The sequence below is a fragment of the Anguilla anguilla genome, chromosome 3, assembly GCF_013347855.1.
Source record: "Anguilla anguilla isolate fAngAng1 chromosome 3, fAngAng1.pri, whole genome shotgun sequence".
Taxonomy (NCBI): Eukaryota; Metazoa; Chordata; class Actinopteri; order Anguilliformes; family Anguillidae; genus Anguilla; species Anguilla anguilla.
Genome location: NC_049203.1, coordinates 5899299 through 5926950, shown reverse-complemented (window position 1 = coordinate 5926950; position 27652 = coordinate 5899299). Strand labels below are relative to the sequence as shown.

Genomic DNA, 27652 nt, shown 5'->3' with positions numbered 1-27652 from the left:
ACAATCGGTCTTACCTCCTGAGCTATGTCGCCCCAGCTTGTTAACTACATTACGCCCATTATCACTGAGAGAAAGGTACATAAGCATGTTTCCACAGTGACTCCAGGATCTTTCGCAGTTCTGCTGTGAGATGTACTCCATAGGGTGGGATGTAAACCTGTTGTATAATAATTCTGTGAGATGTGTACTCACTAGGTTGGGGTGTAAACACATATGTACTCACTAGGTTGGGATGTAAACCTGCTTCAGTTTGCTGTCTGCTTCTGCTGCCTTCAATCGTTTCTAAAGGGAATACAAAAACAAAAAAGAAATAAATAGAAATGCCACTGTAACATTTTTACATTTTTCATTATGTGCTTTTGAATGAAACCCACCCAGCAAAAACACCATTTGATAAATCATACCTCCAGATAACAAGCTCTATGTACTGATGAACTTTCAAATTAACTCCAATACAGAAGCATCATCATACAGTTCAGAGTATCTCCACAGTGTGTTATCGCATGAAGGTTTTACAGTCCATTCATTCTACAGGCCCTCTGACTGCTGCGGTCTCCAGTGCCTGACCTACGCTAAACTTTAGAGCCTCGATGTGAGAAACGGCACTCTCCGGATCGCCAGACGTGACGTACGTAACCAGGACCAAGACCAGGCGCTGGAGCGACCACCTGCAGAAAGACCCACAGACATACCTGCTGTATGTAGCGGTCTGTAGTCTTCCACATGTAGTAGAACTGGACCACGCTGGCCAGAGACTTCCAGGGCAGCTGTGAGAGGAGGGAAAGAAAAAACTGGTTTTTAGTTTTTTATAACCACCATGTTAACTCCAATAGAGCTCTACGGCTCTTCTCTCTAATTTCCCTGAGTAATTTCAGCCCGGATTTGGAAACCAGTGACACGTTGGAAAGTGGCTCAGCAGGACGGCTGTGCGTACAGACCGCCGTAGCGGGTGTCGGGAGTGGGGGTGGGGGGTGGGGTGCGATGACGGAACGCCGGGTGCACTCACAAAGTCCTGGCGGATGTCGTTGAAGTCCTTGCCGTACTTTTCGAGCGCCTCCTCGAACAGCATGGCCTCCGAGGCGCTCCACTCCTCCATCTCGTCCCGGCAGAGGACGGGCCCGCCCTGGGGCACCAGCGTGGACATGGCCCGCGCCAGGTCATACCCGTTCTTCTGCAGCGTGTCCATGGCATGGAACTGGGCGGGGGGGGTTAGGCGGTTAGGTTTGGGGTGTAGGTGGGGTTGGGGTTATGGTTAGGGTGTGTGTGTATATGGGTGAGTGTGCGTGTGTGTGTGTGTGTGTGTGTATGGGTGAGTGTGTGTGTGTGTGTGTATGGGTGAGTGTGTGTGTGTGTGTGTATGGGTGTGTGTGTGTGTGTGTGTGTGTGTATGGGTGTGTATGGGTGTGTGTGTGTGTGTGTGTGTGTGTGTGTGTATGGGTGTGTGTGTGTGTGTGTGTGTGTATGGGTGTGTGTGTGTGTGTGTGTGTGTATGGGTGTGTGTGTGTGTGTGTGTGTATGGGTGTGTGTGTGTGTGTGTGTGTGTATGGGTGTGTGTGTGTGTGTGTGTGTGTATGGGTGTGTGTGTGTGTGTGTGTGTGTGTGTGTGTGTATGGGTGTGTGTGTGTGTGTGTGTGTGTGTGTGTGTGCGTCTCTCACCAGTGTGATGTCTCTGGAGGCGGCGGCGGCGCTCATGTGTAGGCTGGGCTGGCGGATGGAGCTGCTGCAGTCCAGAGCACGAGCAAACGTCCCCACAGCCCTGCAACCCAGCAGTACATCATCATCATCATCATCACCACCACCGTCAATCTACGTCCCCACAGCCCTGCAACCCAACAGTACATCATCATCATCATCAGTCTACGTCCCCACAGCACTGCAACCCAACAGTACATCATCATCATCATCAGTCTACGTCCCCACAGCACTGCAACCCAGCAGTACATCATCATCATCATCATCATCACCACCGTCAATCTACGTCCCCACAGCCCTGCAACCCAACAGTACATCATCATCATCATCAGTCTACGTCCCCACAGCACTGCAACCCAACAGTACATCATTATCATCACCACCATCAGCCTACGTCCCCACAGCCCTGCAACCCAACAGTACATCATCATCATCACCACCATCAGTCTACGTCCCCATAGCACTGCAACCCAACAGTACATCATCATCATCATCAGTCTACGTCCCCACAGCACTGCAACCCAACAGTACATCATCATCATCATCACCACCATCAGTCTACGTCCCCACAGCACTGCAACCCAACAGTACATCATCATCATCACCACCATCAGTCTACGTCCCCACAGCACTGCAACCCAACAGTACATCATCATCATCATCATCAATCTACGTCCCCACAGCACTGCAACCCAACAGTACATCATCATCATCACCACCATCAATCTACGTCCCTACAGCACTGCAACCCAACAGTACATCATCATCATCATCATCACCACCATCAGTCTACGTCCCCACAGCACTGCAACCCAACAGTACATCATCATCATCACCACCATCAGTCTACGTCCCCACAGCACTGCAACCCAACAGTACATCATCATCATCACCACCATCAGTCTACGTCCCCACAGCACTGCAACCCAACAGTACATCATCATCATCATCACCACCATCAGTCTACGTCCCCACAGCCCTGCAACCCAGCAGTACATCATCATCATCATCACCATCATCAGTCTACGTCCCCACAGCACTGCGACACCAACATTACACTGTCATCATCACCACCATCATCATCATCAGTTTATCGTCATCATCGTCATCATCAGTCTATGTCCCCACAGCACTGCAAGACCAACATTACATCATCATCATCAGTCTACCATCATCATCATCAGTCTACATCCCCACAGCACTGCAAACGCAACATTACATCATCATCATCATCAGTCTATGGCCGCACATCATCAGCATGCAGAAAAGCTAAAGCAATGACAGAATCAGCCTTTCAACAAGAAAAGTTTCAGTGCGTAACCAAAGCAAAAGCAGACCACCTCTCATCGCAGTTCTTTCACTGGCCACGAGGTGGCAGTGCAGTATAATTACAACAGCTGGAGTTTGTTGACACTTGACTGGGCAAATTGTATCATATTGTGCAGTCACTGGCCCTACTGATGTAATGAAGTTCAGCTCTGATAACCCAGCTGGGGGAGAAACTAAGGTAATACTGCAGATGAATGTTTCATTACTGTAAGTTCAGAAAGATACAGCAAGGCCCTGATAAACAGTAAACTGACCTTTTTAAGGAAAAGAAATCCAACCACGAGTACAGTTTAATCACAAGCTGTGTTCTTTAATCATGTCCAACACGAATGTAAAATGCCAAAACTAATTGTACAATGTTAATGTACACGTAAATGTAAAATGTCCATGCAAAATGCGAATGTGAAATGTTACATGCAAATGTAAATGAAAGATGCTAATGTAAAATGTAAATGCTGTATGCAGGCGCTGTCCAGGAGGAGGAGGAGGATTCCTGTTCAAGGCGAGCTCACCGCGCCACCACGAGGAACTGGTCGATCTGCGGGTCCTTCAGCTGGTTGTCTGGGTCCCACACTTTAGTCTCCAGCTTCTCCTGCACGCGGCTGTCCGATTCCCCTGAACGTGGAGAGGCCAGAGACTGGGGTAAGTACTTCTGTCACACCCCCCAGGAGGGGGCACAACGACAGGTCACACAGGGGGCATTTGGCAATTCCGGTTTTCACCGGCGTTTAATTTTTCCACAGAGAGAGAGAGAGAGAGCGCTCAAGATTTCACACAAGCAAACAGACTAACTAAAAAAAAAAAAACGAAAATCTACAGCGTCCCCCCTCGTGGCTTCCGGGCAAAAACAGCGAGTCAGAATAACAGAGGAAATACGCTGAACGCAGTGGAAGCTTTTCAGCACTTCCGCTTTTCAGCGATCCAGCTCCTCAGCCGGGTCTCTGTGGCTTTGTTTTCTTTCTCTCTCTCTCTCTCTCTCTCTCTCTCTCTCTCTCTCTCTCTCTCTCTCTCTCTCTCTCTCTCTCTCTCTCTCTCTCTCTCTCTCTCTCTCTCTCTCTCTCTCTCTCTCTCTCTCTCTCTCTCTCTCTCTCTCTCTCTCTCTCTCTCTCTCTCTCTCTCTCTCTCTCTCTCTCTCTCTCTCTCTCTCTCTCTCTCTCTCTCTCTCTCTCTCTCCCTCCCTCCCTCCCTCCCTCCCTCCCTCCCTCCCTCCCTCCCTCCCTCCCTCCCTCCCTTCCTCTGTCCCTCCCTCCCTCCCCCTCTCCCCCCCTCTCATTGTGCAGGGTCCCTAAAAAAGCACACCTTTTAGGCCTCAGCTGAGCTGATCTGCCCACCCAACCCAGGAGTGCCGCTCCACTAGGAGGTGTGGCTCCAGGTTGCCACACTATTATAATGCAGATAAATGCAAAGGTATTGGGACAGTTATGCCGACTTAGAATAGGTCATCTGAATGGCCTTATGGTGATATAGATCAATGTCTGTTCAAAAACCCACAAGAAATAAATACAGACATTGTGCGTTTCTTCCTCATAGTCATTGTTCGATGTGGAAAACAAATTTTATCAGCACACAGGAAAAACAACCTGACACACAATCTGACAAAACTGTCCCAATACTTTTAAATTATTCAACTGTACAATAGATGTTACAGTAAAAAGCAGCTAAAGTGGCAGTGCAGCATGCTAATCCACCCGCAAACTAGCGGGTCACGTCTAAGAGAGGTCAGAGGTCAGAGGTCAGGAGGCGGCACTCGCCTTCCGCCAGCTTGTCCGGGATCTCGGCTTGGTACTTGGAGCCGACGCGGATCTCGCCCTGGTCCGCCAGCAGGGTCTTCTGGACCGGGTCGAACACCAGGGAGTAGAAGAAGCAGTCCTAGCACACAGCAGAACAGCAGACCCGTCAGCACCGCGGCGCCGAGCGGCGGACCCAAAGGACGCTCGCCAGCATGAAAACATTAACGTAAAAACGAATAAAGCATGAACACGTACACATTTAACTGCATAAAAATGTTATTTTTTTGTTATTAAAAATTAAAAATTCCAAGTCGCTGGAGCTGCAGACGAAGGTTTAGTCGTTGCAAAAACTGGGCTGACTCAAATCTTTACAAGGATCAGCCAATGAGATGAGATCTCTTAAATTTCTCATGCGTCAGTTCCGCCACTAATTAGCAACGCTGGCCTTGCCTCCATCTGCAGCCATTCGTAGCGGTAGCACAGTTAGCACGCATCCCATAGACACTGTCAAATACGTATGTACTGGATGCTCAGGGACGATAATGGATATCGATCTTATTGTCTAACTAAGCGCAAGAAAACAAAAAAGCGCGTTTACCAAAAAGCGGGACTATCCCTTTCAGAGACCAGTTCCAGATTGACTGAGATTTTCTCTCTTATTCTGTAAATTTCAAGCGCATGTTGCTGCAGCAGAAGAGCTGCTGCCCGTGCTACAGACGATGAGAGAGAAGTGGAAAGCGTGCGCGTGGGTTCTTTAATTAACAGTGCACTGATACGTCTTCGCACACTTTAAATACACAGCAACGTTTTACGGACGCGCATCGTTTTTTACACCCTTCCCTGGAACGACAGCGATGATGGCAGTAATTGGTAAATAATGATACATTTCGCTGTGCTCTTTCGTCCTTTTATAAATAAAAAAAATCAACCACAAAATTACAGGGTAATTACCAGACTCCTATTTTAAAATGGTTCTGCAGGGAAAGACATCGATAGTTCACCATTACAAACCCACTCAGCCCTCAGCATGCCTTTGGGGTCCCACGGTAAATATGTTCAGCGAGACTGTGGGGCCACAAGCCGAGGGGGGCCACAATCTGTGGGGCTACATACCACGGGGGCCACAAGCTGTGGGGCCACAGGCGGGGGGGGGGAAGGGGGCACAAGCTAGAGGGCACAAGCAGCAAGGCCACAAGCTGGAGGACACAAGTCATGAGGTGGCAGGCAGCGGGGCCACAAGTGTGAGTGCGAGGCGTTTGCCGGTCCTCACCTCTTTCTCCAGGTAGCCGACCAGGACATCAGTTTCATTCAGGAGAGTGACGTTACATTTACCCCTGAGGAGGAAACGCAACCATTAAGTCATTAAGACAAAGGACAGCAAAGGCCTATAAAGTGCTAGACCCTGGTACTGGTCACAACAAGCGCATCAGATTTAGTGCTTGACGGCAGCAAACCCTACTGAGAAAATCTATACTGAAAGAGTACTGAGCATCTTCAATAATCTTAGAGTTACATGGCCCTCTTATCGCCATCACTTTTTAAAACGAGCCACTTAGCAAAGTACAACATCAAAACAAACTGATGCAAAAAAAAATACATTAATGCAAAAATAGTGCCAAGCGGTTTAACAGAACTGAGCCACATTATAGAACCATTACAACACAACTGATGACAAACACTTCAGGCGAGGCACGAATATTAACAGTATGTCATGCCATTCAACAGTTACTCCTATCCACAGGGACATACGCAGTTTATGTTTTTTATTATTATCGCACACAGTCCATTTAAACAGCTGGGTATTTTACGGAGGCAATTCACGGGTCCTTGCACTCTCCTTAAACTTCCCGTAACGTTCAGTGTGTATAACGTACGGCTCCCACAGTTACCTACGCCACCAATTCAACTCACAATGACTTCTAATGTCGCATTCTACCGAAACCTATAGCAGAGGTCATCATCACGAACAGGCCGTCAATAATGCGATAAGTGGCCTGAAGGTCCCAGCCCCACACAATTCAGACGAGAGAGGAGATTTGCGTCAGAGATGTGAGGTTTTCGAAATTTGGGGGGGGGGGGGGGGGCGGGTTGTGTGAACGCTCACGGCTCCTGCCACCGTCAGCAAGCTGCTAATCTGTTAGCTGAATCTTTGGATAAAAGCGCTATATAAATGCAGTCCATTTGAAATCACGCTGTGTGGAGACAGCACTGGATTGGTGGGTTTTTGGTATTCAGTGCTCTGCATTCCTCATTCTTTATTATTATTATTATTATTATTATTGTTATTATTATTACCAGAGATGTGCATGGTATCAGCGTGCTGGTGCCGAGCACAGAAATCCCCCTGAAGTAACCTTGCGATGACGCGAGTGACGCAGCGCGTGCAAACATGCTTGGCGGTGTTATGTGTGTATTCATACATCGAATGCCACTTGTTTATATACTGAGCAGCTGTAGCACAAATTTAGCAGCTAAGGAGGGACTTGAGTTCATGAGTTTAGCATACTGTATGCGTGTAGTTGGTGGGAAGGGGGGGGTGGGGTGGGGTGGTGTGGCGTACCGTATGTGTGTAGCTGGGGGGGTGGGGGGTGGAGAGCGTACCGTATGTGTGTAGCTGAGGGGGTGGTGGTGGTGGTGGTGGCGTACCGTGTGTGCAGCTGGGTGGGTGGGGGGTGGAGAGCTTACCGTATGTGTGTAGCTGGGTGGGTGGGGGGTGGAGAGCTTACCGCATGTGTGTAGCTGGGAAGGGGGGGGGGGGGGTGTACCATATGTGTGTAGCTGGTGGGGGGGGGGGTGGCATACCGTATGTGCGTAGCTGGTAGAGACTCAAACTGGCGGGACAGGAAGAGCTCTCTGTGCTTTAGCTGGTGTTTCTGCTGCTCGGATATCGACGGCTGTTTGGACTCCTCCTCAAAGTCTCCTGCGGGCCAGACAACACAGGCGTCAAAAAAAAACACACACACACCCACACACTCCAGCACACACACACACACACACACACACACACACAAAGCAAAACAATCACAATTTCCAGCCTTCTGTCAGCCCCGTGGGTTCCTGACCCCACACTTCACTTCCATTTCCTGTCTGATAAAAAAAAAACAGTGCAGCCCTCATTCACGCCTGTTCCAAGGGTGAAAATACAGAGCCCAGCGAAGACACCATCAGAACTCTTCAAATGTGTGTGCACAGGTAAATAATTTGAGTACTGGACCTTACACGTGGATTATTTCACAGGGTATTGATCATTCATCTTTATTCATTTTTTGATTGCAATAATTATCATCATACTAAAAATAAGCAAATGAAAATGGTCATAAGGCACTTCATTTAATTTGTGAAATCTGCGCAGCCGAATTCGATTTGCTTGTGTCCTGTTATTGTTGTGTACAGCGTGTGTGCGAGGATGAGCGGAGCCATGTAAACTAACGCAGGACACACTAACCACGGACTCCGCCCCTGCGTTTGGCCCTGGGAAACCCTGACTGAGGGAGCCGGGACCTCAGGCCACACCCCCCTTTCTGTTAACCCCTCCTGCCCCCCCCCCCCCCCAACCCCCACCACCCACCCACAGGCCAGCCGGCCCCTGCCAGTCTCGGCAGGAAACCCCAGTACATTAAACCTGAGGCGCCCATCCCCCATTGTACCCCCCCCCTCCCCCCACCCCCTGCCTCCTAAATAAAAAAAAAAAGAAAGAAAAAAAAAGCACATACTCTGACAGACACAGGGACACAAAGTACTGAAGAAACACACACGCGAGACTTGCCACGCGCACGCGCGCACACACACACACACACACGCACACACGCACGCGCACGCACGCACTTTCTTCCCTCACAAAAGACACAGGCAAAGTCTGAGTTAACCCCTTGCTTGCCGGAAGACTGCAGGCCACATCAAGGGCCTTTTGTTCGACGCAGTGTGCCAGGGACAGAGGACAGCCGGAGCAGCGGGGGGGGGGCTGAAGGAGGGGGGGGGGGGGGCGGGAAACGAGCCCAGGTCTTGTGTAACAGGACAGCACCGAAGCAGACACTCCTCCTGGAATGCGTGATTTAAAGAGAGAAAACACAGAGGAGGGAAGAAAGGAAAGCGGAGGAGGAAGACGAAGAGAGAAAGAAAGGGAGGAGGAGGAGGAGGAGGAAAGGTAACGGAGGCTGCCGCGGACAGGCGCCTAAATGAGTCACTCCGGCTTGTTTGGGCGGGTGACTGGATCGCGGCTGACGGTCGCGGGGGGGCTGTGCAGAGCCGCGGCGGTCTGCGAGCGCGAGGCTCTGAGTGAAGGCTTCCGTTACCGCGGCGGGGCAGTTTTTCCACCAATGGGGGGACGGGGGCCCCGCGGGACGGCGGCCGAGAGGCAGGCCGACGCGCGGGGGGCCCGAGGCCCGGCCCCGAGGAGCTGCCCCGCGCACCTTCTGGATCTTTCTGTCACATGAACCCTGTCCTCAACACACGTGCTGCTGCTGCGCACGCCAGCCCACACACACACACACACACACAGGCACGCACACACACACACACAGGCACGTACACACTCACACAGGCACGCGCACACACACACACACAGACACAGGCAGGCAAACACACACACACACACACACACACACACACAGGCAGGCACACACAAACACACATACAGGCAGGCACACACACACACACACACAGGCAGGCAGGCACACACAAACACACACACACACACAGGCAGGCACACACAAACACACATACAGGCAGGCACACACACACACACAGGCAGGCAGGCACACACACACACACACAGGCAGGCAGGCACACACACACACAACAACACACACAATGCACACATGCACACACAGACACAAGCATGTGCGCACACCCACACACACATTCACACACATTGCACTTTACCCCAGCATATCGTCCAATATCCACACACTGCCACCATGCCGTGGACAGTCCCACAGCTTAACACAAGCCAAGTGTTCAGTAACACAGAGAGTGTTCCTCCTGAGCCTTTCCCTTGCTTAACGCAAGCCCAATGTTCAGTAACTCAGCAAGCTGAGTGTTCAGTAACGCAGCGAGTGTTCCTCCTGAGCAGTCTATTTGCTTAGCGAAAGATGAGTGTTCAGTAACACAGTGAGCATTCCTCCTGAGCAGCTGCCTGGCTTAACACAAGCCCAGTGTTCAGAAACACATTAAGCGTTCCTCCTGAGCAGCTGCCTGGCTTAAAGCAAGCGCAGCGTTCAGTAACGCGGCAAGCCCAGTGTTCAGTAACGCGGCAAGCCCAGTGTTCAGTAACACAGCGAGCGTTCCTCCTGAGCCTTTCCCTTGCTTAACACAAGCCCAGTGTTCAGTAACGCGACAAGCCCAGTGTTCAGTAACACAGCGAGCGCTCCTCCGGGGCAGTCTACTCGCTTAACGAAAGCCCGGCGTTCAGTAACAGTGCGAGCGCTCCTGATCGCTGCCTCGCAGTAGCACAGAAACACTCTCGCTGTGACGAGACGATAATTCACGCTCATGCTCACACCACCAAATCCTCAAACCAGGGTTTCATTCACATTCTGCTCTGCACCATCCATAAAACCCTCACACAGTAAAGCAACAAGAAACTGCTTTTATGCACAACCGGGGAACGCCTGCCTGTTTATTATTAAGACACTGAACACAGCAAAAGCACAAGCCGCTCTGTCAAAGAAAGAAGAATCTAATTAAGACCTCCGAGTTCTGCAGTGCCGGTTTGACAAGGCTGATCGTCAGGAAGCGATCAGTCCTCGCGGCTTCCGCACAGGTCTACTCCTCACAGGGAAACCTGTGCTTTAGCCTGCTCCCTTCTCCTCTGTAACAGGGGCAGGAAATGCACGGGCAGCCCGGCAGTCACCAGAGGCCAGAGAGCCAGCAGCAGGGCAGCTCACCCTGCACACAGAGCGCGGCTCCTTACGAAAACACGGAGCGGATTCAGCAGCGACGCACCGTGAGCCCGGCTCACGCTCGCGCCCAGCCCGCAGTAAAAACGTCTCCGTTTGAAAATACGGGTTCTGGCGCCGCCAAAGCCGCGCGCGGGTTCTCAGAAACACCAGCCGCCCGGGGGACGCCGCCGCCGCGGAGCTCCTGCAGCCGCTGGCACAGATGGTGACCCAGGGCCAGCCAGCGATCAGCCAGGGGGGCTCTCTCCCGCCGGCCAAAACCGCCCCCCACACCGGACAGACCCGACGGCCGGGCACTGCCCCAGAACGGCTGGCGGTCACAACCGGAACAGGACCTACTACTGCTCTCAGCTCAACCTTGTACACCACCCCGGAGCTTCAGCTTCACATACGACTTCTGTCTCTCACCCTAAATCAGTTCCCACAATGCACTGCTCCCGCCAGCAATCTGCATCAGTAAAACCTCTCATTTAACCCTTTAAGGTGCAAGAGCACAAATTTGTGATTAGAATGTTCTTCACTGAACATTCTAATGCTGATGTCACAGTCGCTACGGGTATTTGAAAGCAACGGAGTTCTAGAACACTGACTTAGAATTTTGAAAAGCATTCCAAAAAAAAAAAAAAAAAAAAAGATTAATCAAAGGGTTGATTCTTGGGGACCGACTGACATATTTTAAAGCAATATAATTTAATTTCAATTATCTATATTTAAAGAAAGACAACATGCCCAGCACGCCCGATCCACACTGAATCCAGGTGTCTGCCACTGTTATTCAGTTCCATGGTTCCGCATAAGGGAGGGGGTGTAGGTCAAAACCAGAGGGGTGGGGGTGGGGGGGGTCAATGATACTCACTTGCATTGCTGTCGGCCAGCGTGTTGAGGTTACCCGAAATGTCCCTCCTCCTGAAGAGGCACACCACCTTGGCTTCCACGTTCCCATTGGCTGTCTGAGAGAGAGAGAGACATGGTCCAAAAACGGTCAGCTGCTGACCAGTGCTGGACTACACCGCCGGGTGCACCTGTCCCAGTGCTGATGGGCATCTACCCAGGGCATTTAACCCGGCTCATCTCCTTATATCAAGTGTCCAGAGGTCGGAAGACTGCTCATCACAAGCCTTCCAAAAGTCTGCATCTGTGACATCACGCCTAGCCGGGTCATTTGTTTGAGCACAGGGTCCAGTCAGGCTACATCTACCATCCGCTGCAAAGACACTGCGGGTCCTGTCCGGCCCAGCTCGTTATATCACACAATGCGTGATAAAATCACATTCTGCCTCATAATTCGAGAAAGATCACTTCATATTTCTTTAGTTGCTTCTTTTTGAAGACAACATGCGGAGACATTTGCATGGCAGGACTCCACAATCAGACCAATAATGGCTACGTCAGGATATTACCCAGAACACGTGGCCTCTTTCCTCTCGACCAGAACTAATAAACTCGACAGGCAGAACACACTATAAACCACTTCAGCAAAATATAACAAGTTTCTATTAATTTCTGCAATTCTGGCAATTGAGATATTTTGCCATTTTCAGCCAATATTAACAGAGTTGTGTACAAAAAAAGAAGAAAATAAAACGAAACTTGAAATAGCATGTGAAGATTTACATTCAAACTCGGGGCTGCACAATTATGGATGACCCCGATATCAATAACCCATATCTGGCTGGCCATATTGACCTATGGCTCCCTGCTTCACATCACAAATTACACATTACATTACACAACTGTAAACTGCAACCAAGTTTACACACTCACGGAAGAAGTGCGGTAGGTGAACACACACATTCACCTATAAAGGACAGATGTTACATAAGGACGAACACACAGCACTCATGTGATCAGCCTGCAGGGAGGGACTCCCGTTCAGACCAAAAGTCACACAGAAGGGTCTCAGGGCAACTCACCTTGTTCAGCTCTTCTATCCTGCGGATCAGGTAAGGGTTGCTGGAGGAGTTCTCAAAGTACACGTAATCTGAATGGAGGGAGAGAGAGAGGGAGAAGGGGAGAGGCAGAAGGTGAGAGAGAGAGAGGGAGAAGGAGGAGAAGGGGAGAGGGGGAGAGAGAGAGAGAGAAAAGGAGAGAGGGAGAAGGGGAGAGGCAGAAGGTGAGAGAGAGAGAGGAAGAGAGAGAGAGAGAGAGGGGGAGAGAGAGAGAGAGAAAAGGAGAGAGGGAGAAGAAGAGAGGGTGAGAGGGAGAGAGAGAGCGCAAGGGAAAGAGAGAGGGAGAGGGAGAGAGGGAGTAGGTGAGAGAGAGGGAGAGGGTGAGAGGGAGTAGGTGAGAGAGAGGGAGAGGGAGAGAGGGAGTAGGTGAGAGAGAGGGAGAGAGAGATAGAGGGAGAAGGTGAGAGAGAGAGAACAGTAATGTCAGAAAAAGGAGGCTGATGCACTGAGCTTCCCCTCTGGCACCATGCAGCACAGTGCCGTGCTCCAGATGACAGAGCGCTCACAGCAGTACAGCACAATAAGCACAGACACAGCCGTCTGTACTGCACATATGAATCTCACAGTCTGACAGACACAGCCGTCTGTACTGCACATATGAATCTCACAGAGTCTGACAGGCACAGCCGTCTGTACTTCACATATAAATCTCGCAGAGTCTGACAGGCACAGCCGTCTGTACTTCACATATGAATCTCACAGAGTCTGACAGGCACAGCCGTCTGTACTTCACACATAAATCTCACAGAGTCTGACAGGCACAGCCGTCTGTACTGCACATATGAATCTCACAGAGTCTGACAGGCACAGCCGTCTGTACTTCACATATGAATCTCACAGAGTCTGAGTGTGAGGCCGGCCAGGCTGCATTGCCATGCGCTCCACAGTCACAAATGAATTGTGTGTGCTGGGCGCCATTAGCAGAAAATAAGAACAACCTGCACGCGTGAAGGGTTAAGAGCACAACTGGCTGAAATTTCAAAATGGCCCCAGTGTCTCATTCCAGGCTCCACAAACTCAGTTTACTTCAACGGAAAGGTTAAAACTTTATCGAACCCTGTAATACGGACAGCCTGGAGAGCTGGATAGATGGATAGCCTGTCATTACCTAGCCTGTGGGCTTTAAAATATCACAGCGCAAGCGTCTGCCCATACGACCAGCACAAGGGCTTTCCCATACGACCGGCACAAGGGCTTTCCCATACGACCGGCACAAGGGCTTTCCCATACGACCGGCACAAGGGCTTTCCCATACGACCGGCACAAGGGCTTTCCCATACGACCGGCACAAAGGCTTTCCCATACGACCAGCACAAGGGCTTTCCCATACGACCAGCACAAGGGCTTTCCCATACGACCAGCTCTTGATGGATTGCATTCATAATGACTGTCACGCAAGGGAGCAAAATTACACAGATGGCAGCAAAGGAATTAAACCACACACACACACACACAGTATGTTATACATGAACTCACTTCACTGAAAAGTCAAAAGGAAGAAAAATAACAGTTCATAATGTTCCATTTTCTTCCCTTGTCTGAGTTCAGTGATGAACCGGTGTTCAGTTGCTCTCCTCAGTCCTGAACCTTCTGCAGTGGCCGCCACAGTCTCCTCTCTTCCGAAACAGGGATCCAACTCTCTCCGCTTATCACTTAGCAAAACTGTTCTCAGGCTCAGTTATAATTTCAGGCATTCTCTGTGTTACCGTTTACCTTATATGCCTTGTACATGCAATGTTGTGGGTATGCATGAATGTATTGGTACCTGACTGTGAAAAAGAACTTCCTCAGCAAGAAGACAACTAACCAACTAACAAACCAACTAACCAACTAACAGCATGGCCCTCGATTGGCCTGCATCCTCACCTCACTGGACATTTCTTACAGGTTTCCTGGGGCCGTAAGGTACGGACACCCCTCCACAGGCGTCCCCCAGGGTTCGGTCCTTGACCCCACCCCCATATCACCCCCTCCCTCTCACTATCCTCCAAATGGCTACCTGTTACAACTGAACAAATTTAAAACCTTGGTGCGGGTCACATCTACAGAAGACCATCGGACCCTACACACGAGCCACACCTCTCCGTTCTGCAACCTAGGATCAACAGGCACCTTCCCCCTCCCACCGGCCTGTAGCATATAAATAGTTTTAATCCTTTATTTAACCAGGGAAGGTCCACGGAGAACGTGGTTCTCTTTGTCAAGGACACCCTGGGAGAAATACCAAAGAGGGGGTGAAGCTCCCTACATGCCCACCAGGGGCTTCACCAGCAACTCAACAGTGGCCAGTTGAACACCCCTTCACAAAGCTACCAGGGCATTCACATATTGTGAGGGTGGAGTGAGTTCCCCTTAGCGACTATAACAGCAGACTCACACAGCTGCTCCTCTCCTCAGAGACGTCTCTTCATACTGAACTCCGGTTCCCATGATCCTCTTCAGCACTCTGCGCGGCCTTCACGTTCAGCATGCGTTTATATTCAGCCGTTTTACCGAGCCTGGTGCCTTCGCTTCTTTTTTTTTTCTACAACTTTATTAGCTAACATTTTTTCAGGGAGGCTGACAAGCCGTTGCCGTGTTTCGCGCTTTACGGCGTCTGTCAGGACCGCACTTCGCCCTCCAGGGCACCGCTGCCACTCCACCCCTGATCAAGGCGTTTGCGTTGCAGGGAACTCTGGGTAAAAGCTCCCGCCAAGCGGCAGGAACGTAATGCACAGAGGATCTCAGCCTGCCTGTTCGTGGGGACACCTCAGTGTGGTAACAGGCCTGCTCTGTTTCAACAGAGAGCAGCCAGTGAAAGTTCTGAGACAGATCATAAACGGGGTCTAAATTTCTCTCCTCAAAGAAGCCTCTGTAGACCCTAGAGTCTAGCCTACAGTTAGCCAAGCGTCTTATGAGCATCCTGTATCCACAGACTTCCCGTGTATGGCAACATGCTTACTTACAAAAGTGTGTACCACCCTTATATATGTACAAACTCAAACCTGAGTATCTCATGCATTTACACATAAGGCATACAGCAGACTCTTCATCCCAAACAACTTACACAGCTTCAATTCATCAGATACAATCCATTTATATGAAAATTGTACTGAATTCCAGTAAAGTACCTTGCTCAAGGGTAAGCCAACATTGCCCCACCTGGGAATCAACCCAACAAACATTGGAGTTGCAAGCCAAGTTCCCTATCCAGGATCTGAAACCAGCACCTGACCACCCGCCAAAAGAGGGTAGATTATGTCAATGTCAAGTAAATGGGGCCATTTTACCAGACACATTGTATGTTTCAGGGATTTTTTTTCTTCTGCAGCTTGATTTCCACACAACACAGAAGTTCTGACATCAATCACAGGCATAGCTTCAGTGTCAAAAAAAATATACATATAAACTGAAGAGCTTGTTAGGCTCCTTGACGGACTCACGCGTCTGAAAAACCAGGATTAAAAGGTACGGTCTTAGGGGAACCCTCCGCCAGGCCTCTCCAGGTACGGTGGGTCCCGCCGGTGAGGAAGCTGCCGCCTCACCGTTCAACTGAAGGGAGCATCCTGTCCGTGCGCGTCACCCTCATCGGTCAGGGAAGGAAACGCAGGTGCGCTACCCAGAGTTCCTCAGTCCTCCTCTCCAGGGATGACCCTCTCTCCCCCTGCCACTGCTGCCACTCAAACGCCGGCTCCGATTTCCACTCCAGAAGCCCGAGGTATTAACCCACACTCCACAGCGCTTGGAGTGCACACAATTTCCATCTGGCGGAATGAGTCAGGGGTAATTATTTAATTCCTTTTCCCATGGACCGCCATCTTATGAGGTGTCAACGGCCATGTTACCGCCTTAATTGAGCCCCGGTTGTGTGCCGGGTCAGACCGGGGGGGTCTGAAGAGGGGACGGCCGTTATGCACGTTAGAGCGAGTGTGTGTGTGTGTGTGCGCGTGTGTGTATGTGTGTATGCATGCGTGCATGTGCCTTCTGCACTACAAATTCAAACATCTCTAACACAAGAGAGACGTTTTAGTATAAGAATGGCCCCAGAGGGTGACAATCCAGGACATATAAAAATCTGTGGGCAGGTGAGGTGGTAGAATCTTAGCAGCATTTCCCCAAAGCTCTTATTCACAGCACCATGCTATTCTGGAGCCCCCTACTATCCCATCCAGGCCAGAAACATGACAGAAAAATAAAATACTCCCAGTGCAAGTCTGTACTGCATCAGTTACAAGTCAAGGCCGAGTAAATGCAATTTCCCCGTTAGAAACAAATGCCATGTTTAAAAAAGAAAATCAATATAACGTAATGAAAATTCAAAGTTTCATTGGAGTACATATCATTTCCACTGCAAAATCAAACTGAATCTCCTCCCTTCCCAATGTATCAACTGAACAGCAGCAAGGAGAACAGACAGGGCTGAATGACAATGTTAACCTATAGCACAGTGCCTTCACCAGAATGCAAGTAGAATCCAGTGCCTCGGTCAGAGAAGAACATTTAGCCCTACTCTGTCCATCACACTATGCATCACCCATCACACCGTCCATCACACGACTGCAGCCCAGAATCACAGAAGCCTTGCACAAAGACACTGTCCCCAGGGACACGTGAAGCACCTTACGGTTCTGTGCATCTCAGGAACCATCAGGGAATACCAGAGGTGTTGAGTCAAATGTTCTCGCTAACAATAACGGCAAATCTGAAGCGAAGGGCTTTTCATAAGCTGCCAACACCTCTGGGATAATACCACACCTTAGCCCAGTGCAAGTTAAATAACTGATCTGCTGAGAGTCTAAATGCAGGAAGCACTGCTTCAGTGTGTGTGTGCTTGGGCCCCACAGGGCTGTTGGATACAGACTGTGCCAGCGTTGAATGTGGCTCGCACCCTGCTAAGGACCTTGGCCACAAAATTCCCCTGATGATGATGCACCTGCAGACGAGTTATTATGCACAAGCTGCACGTGAAGGGCAGCCCCTCAGGCAGGGCACCCCCTCGGACAGGGCAACCCCTCGGGCAGGGCAACCATCGGGCAGGGCACCCGCTCGGACAGGGCAACCCTCGAGCAGGGCACCCCCCTTGGACAGGACACCCATCAGACAGGGCACCCCCTCGGGCAGGGCACCCCCTCGGGCAGGGCAACCCTCACCAGTGCTTGTGGATGCCACCACTCCTATCCATTTGGGATAGGGCAGGCATAGCAAGCACATACTCTCCTTCACTGTATACATGCGATGTCGACCGCCACTTCTAATAACGCAACAGCCCAAAAGTCAGGTTTGCACGGTCAGAGGACGACACTTCAAGCACGGACCTGTGGTTGCCCAGTCAATTCCATTTTATTTGTGTAGTGCTTTTTACAGAGAACCGTCACAAAGACACTTTACAGAGTAGCAAGGCAAAGAGACAGAGCAAAAACAGCAAACAGGGCAAACACCAGGCCTGAACCCCCAAACAGCGGGGCTTTCCGATGCACGGCGAGACCCTGAGGTCCTGATTGGCTGAAACCCTATCGTTCCTCGTCTCATCGGGATGGGACTGACTGTGCGCTCCGGATTGGACACCAGACCACGGGGCCCTGGGACAGTGCCTAAACAGGGGGAGCCACCCAGCAGACCACAAACACATTTTTAAAAGCACAGTTCCAAAAAAGAAGAGCAAAAAAGAAACAGAAAGGAAAAGCACAGTTCGAATTTCAAACTGATGGAACACAGCTCCAGAGCAGAATGAATTCCAAGAAAATATTAATTCTGCCTAATCCATCTCTTTAACGGATTAACAAAGTAAAAAATTAAAAAAAAGTCAATAAAAGCTTGTGTGTATAATTGGGTTGTAATAAAAGCTGAGAATCAGAAAAGCTGTTGAGAAATTCAGCCAAAGTGGATGAAGACAGTCTACCGTTCAGAACGTATCGGGTCGGCAGTGTAGCGTAATGGTAAGGGAAATGGGACTGTAACTCTGAGGTTGTAGGTTCGATCAAGCTACTCATCCTAAATTGCTTCAGTAAATACCCAGGCCCAGCTGCATGAATGGAATGGAATGGAACATATGCTGTGGCAGACACTCCTGAGAATCGGCTAAATCCCTAGTATATAAATGTGAATGTATGGGCTCACTGACGTCACGTATGTGACATCACACCCAGAGGTTCCCACAAGCACTCAACAAAAATCACACCGAACGTGAGCAAGGCTTCAACAGGCAATGCAATATGCATTATGTAGCTTATAATAAAAATGAAAAAAAAAAATACATACTATAATTCTTTTTTTTTTTTTTTTTTACACAGCGCTCAATCACCATGATAAAAGTGTCCATCAAACACTGTGGATCACTTTGGGGAGACAGAATATTATGGCTGGGAAAAACAAGTTCCCGTAACTGAGCATAATTATTTATTTGAATATTTTGAGGGTGTGTTCAGATCTTTCATTGTGTCAATAAATAACTCAGCGCTGTTTCAAAAGACTTTTTATAGGATTACTTTAAAAAGACAACCAAAAGAGAAAACAACAACAAAATAATCAACAGCAACAGCCATAAAAGAGCAGGGTGAGATCCATTTTAATTTGTGTAAAAACATTTACTGAAGGAATCCATGTAAAGTGAACGTGGCTACGCAAGGACATACAGGACATCTTTAGACAGTCAAGTAGTTTTCTTCATTACTGCTATATTCAAAACGGGCTGAAACCCATTACAGCTCTTCTTTAAACGAGGCGATGAAAGACACCAAAAGCCAGCATGCACAGCAGCCCTTCAGCACTGGAGTCTGACACCTCTGACTGAGAACAGACGACTGCACAGATTCACATATTATAAGAGTACTGGCACCCACCACATTCTCTCTCTGTCTCCCTCTCTTTCTCTCTCTCTCTCTGCACACATCTGCTAGCAAAAAGATCCCAGTTACGGGGGTTAAAACGAAAGCACCGCAAAGCGACTGGTACAGACTTTGCGGAAAGCATCTAGGCCTAGGCCTACCTGCTTGCATTCACCGACTGTCCGTTCCTGAAATAACGAAATTTCCAAGCATGCCGTTCCGAGACTCTGAGACAGGACCAGCGAAATATCGATAGCCTTCGGTCGTAGCCAGCTTGTCAAGCGAGGACCGACAGAAAACAAAAGAAATCATCCGCACCTGGTCTCACCGTGCTTTAAACCAGATGTGTGTGTGTTTCTGGCTGTGGACAGAAAATTGACAAAAAACGGCAAGATTCTCTTACAGCGGCCGCTCAAGGGTTAAAACCACCGATACTGCCACGAATCAGCTGCACCAACAACCAAACGCCAAACGCACACCAACAACCAAACCCCAAACGCCAGCAACGCGAGCTGCCGCAGTTTCGTGTACCCGGGCTGAGGCGGCCTGTTTGGCGGCTTCCGTTCGGAAGCCTAATCTGCACGTAGAGCGCGGACCTGAAAAGAAAAGAAAAAAAAAAAAAAAAAAAAGGGCTCAAACCGCCATGCCCTGGGATTACTGCAGCATCTCAAATCCCTGCAGGGTCTCCAGATCAATCTCATTCGTCCTCATCTCCGCAAACCATTAATCCAAAACCGGCGGAGCTGTCCTTAGACAAAGCGACTCTCTCAGCCTCATGTAGGATGAGGTAGTGGACTTAACAATGGATGCGTTCACTGTCTGGGCCGACCCTGCCCAGGCCATGCCTACCGACAGACAGACAGACAGACAGACAGACAGACAGATCTCGTGAAGAACCTGCCCAGCTAGACGTTCCCACCTCCCCAATCCCCCTTAACACAAGGCAGTCACTGGCATTTCTTATTAGAGGTGGGTGCAGTTTCAGTTGGCTGCCAAAAATGAACCCGAAACACAAGGCCACACGCTTGAAAATGACAAATCAAACAAGGAGAAAGGTTGAAGCGACACTCAGAATTTAAAAAAAGACAGTGTGTTACACATCCTTACTGCACATCACTACACGCTGAACAGTAACCCATACCGGTCACTCATTTCGAAAGGCAGCAGGTCAAGAAGACCTGCTAATCAAGAAAAGAATAAGCCTCAAAGAATATGTTCGATCTACTAAGACAAACCCCTTAATCAAGTGGTCCAGGAGACATTTTAAGACACTGGCAGAGTTATTTAAATTCTACAACTAGGGAAATAATGTTGTGGAATGGGACTTTTCAGACAAGTAGATTGCGAAGCTGTTTTTCCTCCTGGTTTTGCCCACACAAATAATCAGCAGGCATTGAACCTGACTGTGCAAACCAGCCGTCTTAAGTGATAATGGAACAAAAGGCTGAACGACCGCGTCGGTGCGCGCTCACGAGAGTCCCCTAGAGAGCGTTCGCGGCAGTACCAGAGTGAGCGACAGAGCACGGGTTAACACTTCTTTGTCGAGAGCGGTGCTGGAGGCACAGTTTCGAAGGTATTGGAGCAAAGCCAGGCCTCGCCGACAGGCCGGAAGACACCATCTGCAGCGCTCTGCTACAGAATCACGCACAAGGCCAAGATCAGAGAGCAGGGAGAGGTAGAAAGAAGCTGCGCCTGAGTGGCGATAATGTCACGGTGGATCCAACGTTGATTACCAGGAAACAAAACCCCCTAATGTCAGCTACAGTCATTGAAATGCTGTCTATTTTTGACCGACATCCTTGCCCTTTAGGAGTTGTTAAGATAAACGTGCGAAGTATTAGTATGGGTATAATACTTACAACGTAGGAAAGTTGGGAAAGCACCATGAACAGCAGCGCGATACTGAATATGCTGAAAACTACTTGTAGGCTACCGTTCACTGTGTAAGCACAGTTAGAAAGCTACAGTAATCAATTTATTCCCAAATGTTGCTCGAACGAAGTGCAACTTCCATCAGGTGTCATTTTATTAAATTAAAGCCACCCTTAAGCTGACCCACGACACACAGCTACAATTTCCATGGTACATCCACACACGTCTCGCAGCTGTAGACGCGCTCAATACATACCAAAAGTTATCGATTCGTTATAAATAGACCCAGAGGAAAGGGCACATTCCATTATATTGCACTGTCTGAAAAGCACGTTCATTGTCGCACTGTTTGTACACAATGTCCACTAAGATTTAACACCGCATCGCTGACTTCAAAACTGGTTTGAACATGCGAACGCAACAGCACATTTTAGTTCGCCTCTACTTTAGTAAGATGATATCTGCAACTATCGTGACAAAATGCAACAGAGCCTCCGGCTGCCGCGTTTGTGTCGCGCCGTGTATTTGCACAGAGGGCTCAAAAACAGACTGCATTTTACTGTTTAATCACCGTGACCTATATAGCTACAGTCGCTCTTCTGGGACTTTAGCTGATACAACCATAAAAACAGCGGGAGGATGTGAGATTACACTTGCTGGAGCACAACACCGTCTTTCGAGCAAAAATGACTATGGTATGTGGAAATCTGGACACATTTCGCGGACAATGGATTATATAAATTGATCTATACAAGAGTATTAAATAAAGAGACAATATCTAAGATAGACTACTACCCCAAACCGACAAATCCTGGTTACCGGCTTTCCCAGCTAACGTACAGTAGCAAGCTACCCGGCTTTTTCCTAGACCAGCAACACTAACGTTCCTGTCGAGCAGTGACAGACAACGCTACGTTACCTACAGTGCCTGAATTTTCATGAATCGGACAGCAAGCAAGTATACATACTGTAGCTAACTAGTTGTTGATCATTCCCATTAGAAAAAGCACTTGATCGAGTCAAGTCAGCAACTAGCAAAGTAACCACTGATAGGTCGGTAGCTAGGTCGCTAACTGGGTAGGGAGCTAGCCAGCTAACTATATAGAAAACTTGCTAACTAATGTTAGGCTAGCCATCACTCTTCCAGGCGACCTGACGTTACAGACTCGAATTCAGATTAGATTGGATAATGAAAATTGTCCAGCATATTCAATTTAATTAATTCACCTTACCTAACAAACAACTAACCAATTATTACACAAAAATGCAGCTTACGTTATGTGGTTTTCCTTTAAAATGAGCCACCAAATGAGTTCAGTAGCTATCATTAGCAATAGGTAGCTACTGGGACATGTCGCGCTAACTAGCTAACGTCTGCTGTAGTTGGTAGCACTGTCTTACCTTCGTAGTTAGCCGTGCTAACGTTAGCCATCCAGCTAACGTTCTAGCTAATGTTACCCTGGTATACTATTGCCGGCTAATGGCCACACGCCGTTAGCACAGTTAGGATAGCTAGCAAGATGATTACATTTGCAGGCTAGCTCTGAAAGCTAGATAGCGATGCCTTGTTCGAAATTCACGCGGCGTGTCAATGAGCTGGCTATATGGCCAAACGACGCTACGAGCCTCAAAATAACTGACATCTTAAACTGCAGCCTGGCAAGCACTTACATACGCGGAAATAAATAATGGTAGTTAGCTAGGCTAGTTAGCCAACTGGCTATGGCTCTTAAAAAATAAAACAATAACTTACCTCCGACTCTGTACATATTGGCCGCCATTCTCTTGTTTCTCTACTTGATATACACTGGCCAAGGGATTCCCCTCTTGCGTGAAAAAAATGCCGATCCGAAGCGGTTTAATTCCTGCCTTTATTGTCGTCCACCCCCGCCGCTAAACAAAAGCCAGGACCCGGCACTGTAGCTAAGCTGCGGCGGGTAAAAGTTTAAAGTTTCCGTTACAATGTTGTAGAGGGGTGAAAATGTGTCTTCGTTTTGTTCAAGTCCGGTAACGAACTCCCTCTCTCTTTACCCCACTCACTCACGCATTCACACTTGCAGGCATGCACACTCAGCCCTTGATAGCCAGCCTGTCTGTCTCACTCCACTCTTCCTCCCATCCTCCGCTCCCAGCTTCATCCTCCTCTTCTTCACCTCCGCACAGTTCACACACTCAACCCCCCCTCCCCTCTACTTTTCTGAACGTCATCTTCGGCGCCTTCGGAGCCTTGACGTCATTCGGGATTCTCCGGTGACACAACCGGAGAGTCTCGAAATATTGGCCGTAACAATTTGGCCTAATCGGAGCAGGAAAAAAAAGTGAGTTATTATTATTATTATTATTATTATTATTATTATTATTATTATTATTATTATTATTATTATTATTATTATTATGTTATACATCCCTTTTATAATGTGCCTGATGACATGTGCAATTAATTCATTTTTCGCAAATAGATTCTGTACAATCTCTTATCTGTCATATATTATAATGGGCTATAATAAAAAAACAAATACAGATAGATATATGGATAGATAACCATTTCACCCTTATTTCTTGAAACTAGAGAAATTTACAAAAATATCGGCTAAACACCGTCCTCTAGCGGCCTCAATCCACCACACAAACGAATTTCACTTGCGAAGATTTTGCTCCAACACTGCCCTCTATGAGATACTACGTGTTTGAGTATAGTTTTGGATGGTTGGCCGCATCGTCTATTCATTATGCATTTGAAAATTATTTCTCCTAAATAAATTGAAAAAAATTGGTAAGCCTGAGTAGTGGTTCGTACTATTACATTTAAACGCCAATATAATTACCCAAAGATAAAAAAGAAAACTCACGGCTTGTACATGCTACTATGAGGTTACATGCTTCTTAAAAAGTTTTAGTTTGTGTGTACCGCAGGTTAAAATATTTCTGGTGAGAAAACTAGAATTTAGATCTTTCATAGAAAAAGGAAGCGTGAAACTGCATGAATGCAATTGCTTATTTAAAAAAGATATCCAATGGTTGTCAGACTTTATGGCAATAATAATTATCCATTTGTGCTTTATTTTAGTCAGTTTAGAAATTCTGGGCATCCTGGACATCCATGTCTGTGTTCAATTTACCTGGCCTCAGTATATATTATTGCCTACTTCACTTTTGACACCTTCCATTGTCAGCATTGCCCTGAAAAAGCGACACAGTCAAAAAGTTTAAGGTCACTGGGTTTGAAAAATCCATACTTAAAGAGGTTTTTAATAGTTGAATTATACATAGATAACAAAAGAAAACAAAACTATGCTGTGCCTATTTTATACAGATGAGATTTTAAATTAGTTTTTTTTTATCCTGAAAGCGACAGAATTCTTATTTTTCCTAACTACAGGAGTATTGCAATAGGCCTGCAAAATACCTATTAGTAGTGGCCAAAGCAAGGGGTTTAGACAGCTGAGCTTCATTCTAACTGGGAACGGCTGTAACCGTTTAGGAGGCAGCTGTTCCAGTTGTAGTCTTTGGCGGTTTTCGTGGTTTAAATGGACGGTTGAGCCCCCCCGATCGGGGGGCTGCCACATCGGTTTGATGCCGGAAGCTTTCCGACCACAGCAATCCCGTGCATGCACTTGCTGACTGAAGGGGATGAACATGGTTCAGATGCACTTTCCATAGATCTGGCCATCTGTCCTGAGGCATTGTGCCACACCAGACCCGTCCCTATGGGTGGACCTTGGGGAACGTGGGGGTTGTGGTATGATGGGTCCAACCATTTAGAATAGTCCCCCCCCCCCCCCCCCCCCCCAAAATATATCTTATCATTTTTGTAACTGAAATTCTTTACAAACAAACAGGTATGGTGAGAAACATGACTATATGTTCCTGCAATTGTAATCTTTGCCCCCTGGTCTGCGATCGGTTGGTCCTATATCACTGTGCTATAAATTGGACTGCGTGTAGCAGTGCGTTCATGCTAATGATTATATGATTATAATAGTTACAGTGGATGTATGCAGTTATTGATGTCATACACCATAGTTGTACCACCTCTCCTGATAGCAGGATGTACACTCTCGCCTGGCAGTCCTGTTAGGGGTAACCACGGATACACCAAGTTACATTAAATCCAAGGGGATGATGCTCGTTACGCTCTTTGATTGACTGTTACAAATCATTCCGCAATTACCCATAATTTCACTCATAATTGTTGATTAATGGGTTGAGTCGTTTTTTAATTAATCCATTAGTGGATGACCTTGTTAAAAGACTATAAGACAGTGTCCCCCTGACTGCATATGAACCCATAAAAATGATCTGCCACTTTTCAGACTGACAAGCAAGTAAATGATATCGCACTAAAGAACCAAGCAAAATATGATCCTAATACAGACCACTGTGATGTCAGGTTTTACTTCCCCGTGAAAAGTACAAAACAGAGAATTAATATAAAATCACAGGACAACAGTAAAGATAACGGTTTCTGTGGAGCCAGCGATCTGTCCCTCAGACGTAAATCTTTGAGTGTGTGTGTGTGTGTGTGTGTGTGTGTCTGTGGGGGGTGGTGGAGGGGGGGTAACAGCGACGGATGGCAGTTTTTCTGTGGGAGCCTACGTTACTCTGATGGGCCCTTTTGCCGCTTGACTCCGGAATGACGAAGCGTTGGGATGCGAGCCGCCATCAGTGCCGGTAGTGTGCGGTTCCACAATGACTCCGGTTAGCGGAACCTGTTTTCATCATGAAGGTAAAGGTTAAACTTCAGCTTTTTGTAGTCCAACACTAAAGTGTTAGATTATAATCATGCTTATGCACGTGTGTGCATGATTATTGGGGGAATTATTGATGCGTTATGAATTAGGGGACGTATGTGCCTTTCTTGTTTTACAAGACATCTTCTCAAAGTTATGATGAAAATTTGGTCTCAGTTCTTGTCTTGAAATGCTTCAATATTGGGATCTGAAAAAGTTTGGTTATTAATGAAATGTAAAGTGTGCCAGAGTGATGTTTCTCAAGGTACAGCAGAAGCCTACACACACACACACACACACACACACATACACACACTCACACACACGTACACACGCACACACATACACACATTTCCACTCCCACAGCTGGAACCCGTCCCAGATAGTTCAGTCACGAGCGGTACTGGACTATTTGGTTAATGTCTGGCAATAATAAAAATAAAAACAATGCATTCCAAATACTCCTGTACAATGAGGGGTGTAACTCAGTAAATTAACCGAATATGTACTACATGCTGTAATGCACACTCGGGCAGAGTGGTTGGCAGCCATTTTATGTCCTAACACCAGGTCTCCATACATCAATAGCAGGCCAGCAGCAAGGTGGAATGGGGGAAAGCTTTCTCAGGACTGAGTGACTGCTTCTTGATCTTTCTGCACCAGTAAACTAAACCAGACAGTGAATGAAGGACAGTGAAATGACATTGAAACACTATCTGAAACTGTACTTCAGCAAGTTTTTTTTTTTTTTTTTAAACCACCTTGTGCTCAAGGGCGACGAGGGGCCCCCCGAGTTATGGAAAAGAAAACAAAACAGAAAAAAAGAAAAAGAAAAAAAAGAACAAGCTTTGCCTGGACTTGTAAAGTTGATGAAGGGGGAAAGACTGCAAAGACTGTTTGTGCAGGTAAAGTGCACAGCCAGCACGGTCTTTGTGCTTCAGCATTTATTTTTAAAGCCATTTGGGAACTGCACAGATTAATTCGAGCCTGCCTCAAGTCTGCCCCCTACAGGAAACAACTGTTAGGACGTTTCCATCAACGTCCGTCTTAAAGGGCGAAAGAAAAAAATGGATATGTTAATCCTTAATTTCTTCATCTCTTTATGTTTCTGTTGAAGCACATTCAAAGTCATGACATGTCACCCAACGACGAAGCTTCATCCGTTCCTCTCATTTTTAGACGATTCGGATGGCTCATGCCCCGAGCGTGTATTCGGGCAATGCAGATCTGTAGACGATCCGGATGAGGGGTACTGTGTGTGACTCCTGAACCCAGGCGGATCTTCAGCTGATCTGGATGGGCTGTGCTCTGCGTTCGTCCTCATGTCCATGCAGATATTTAGCTGATCTGGATGGGTTATGCTGTGTGCTTCTTCTCATGTCCATGCAGATCTTTAGCTGATCTGGATGGGTTATGCTGTGTGCTTCTTCTCATGTCCGTGCAGATGTTTAGCTGATCCGGATGGGTTACGCTGTGTGCTTCTTCTCATGCCCATGCAGATGTGCCACAAGTCAGAAGAGCAGTATCCATGGTTCAGTCAGTGCAATGCCACTTTCAAACCTCAGCGACTCTCTCCATCAGCCCCCTGTGAAGTGCAGCCTATATTGCTATATGAGACAAAACATTTGTGTTTGAGGGGAAAAGCCCTGC

General features: G+C 48.0%; 1 protein-coding gene across 1 annotated transcript in view; it reads right to left on the bottom strand.

The window, feature by feature from the left end:
* Nucleotides 1-23463, bottom strand: part of mta2 (metastasis associated 1 family, member 2) — a 30491-nt gene extending 7028 nt beyond the window's left edge. Inside the window, exons 1-11 of the mRNA XM_035409821.1 lie at nt 23026-23463; nt 12562-12629; nt 11505-11598; nt 7554-7671; nt 6022-6085; nt 4773-4890; nt 3534-3636; nt 1657-1756; nt 1007-1195; nt 693-767; nt 224-282 (exon numbers count right to left, since the gene is read on the bottom strand). Coding sequence (XP_035265712.1) covers nt 224-282; nt 693-767; nt 1007-1195; nt 1657-1756; nt 3534-3636; nt 4773-4890; nt 6022-6085; nt 7554-7671; nt 11505-11598; nt 12562-12629; nt 23026-23053 — 1016 coding nt within the window. The 5' untranslated portion in view covers nt 23054-23463. The remainder of the gene's footprint in view (nt 1-223; nt 283-692; nt 768-1006; nt 1196-1656; nt 1757-3533; nt 3637-4772; nt 4891-6021; nt 6086-7553; nt 7672-11504; nt 11599-12561; nt 12630-23025) is intronic.
* Between the last annotated feature and the right edge of the window lie 4189 nt (nt 23464-27652).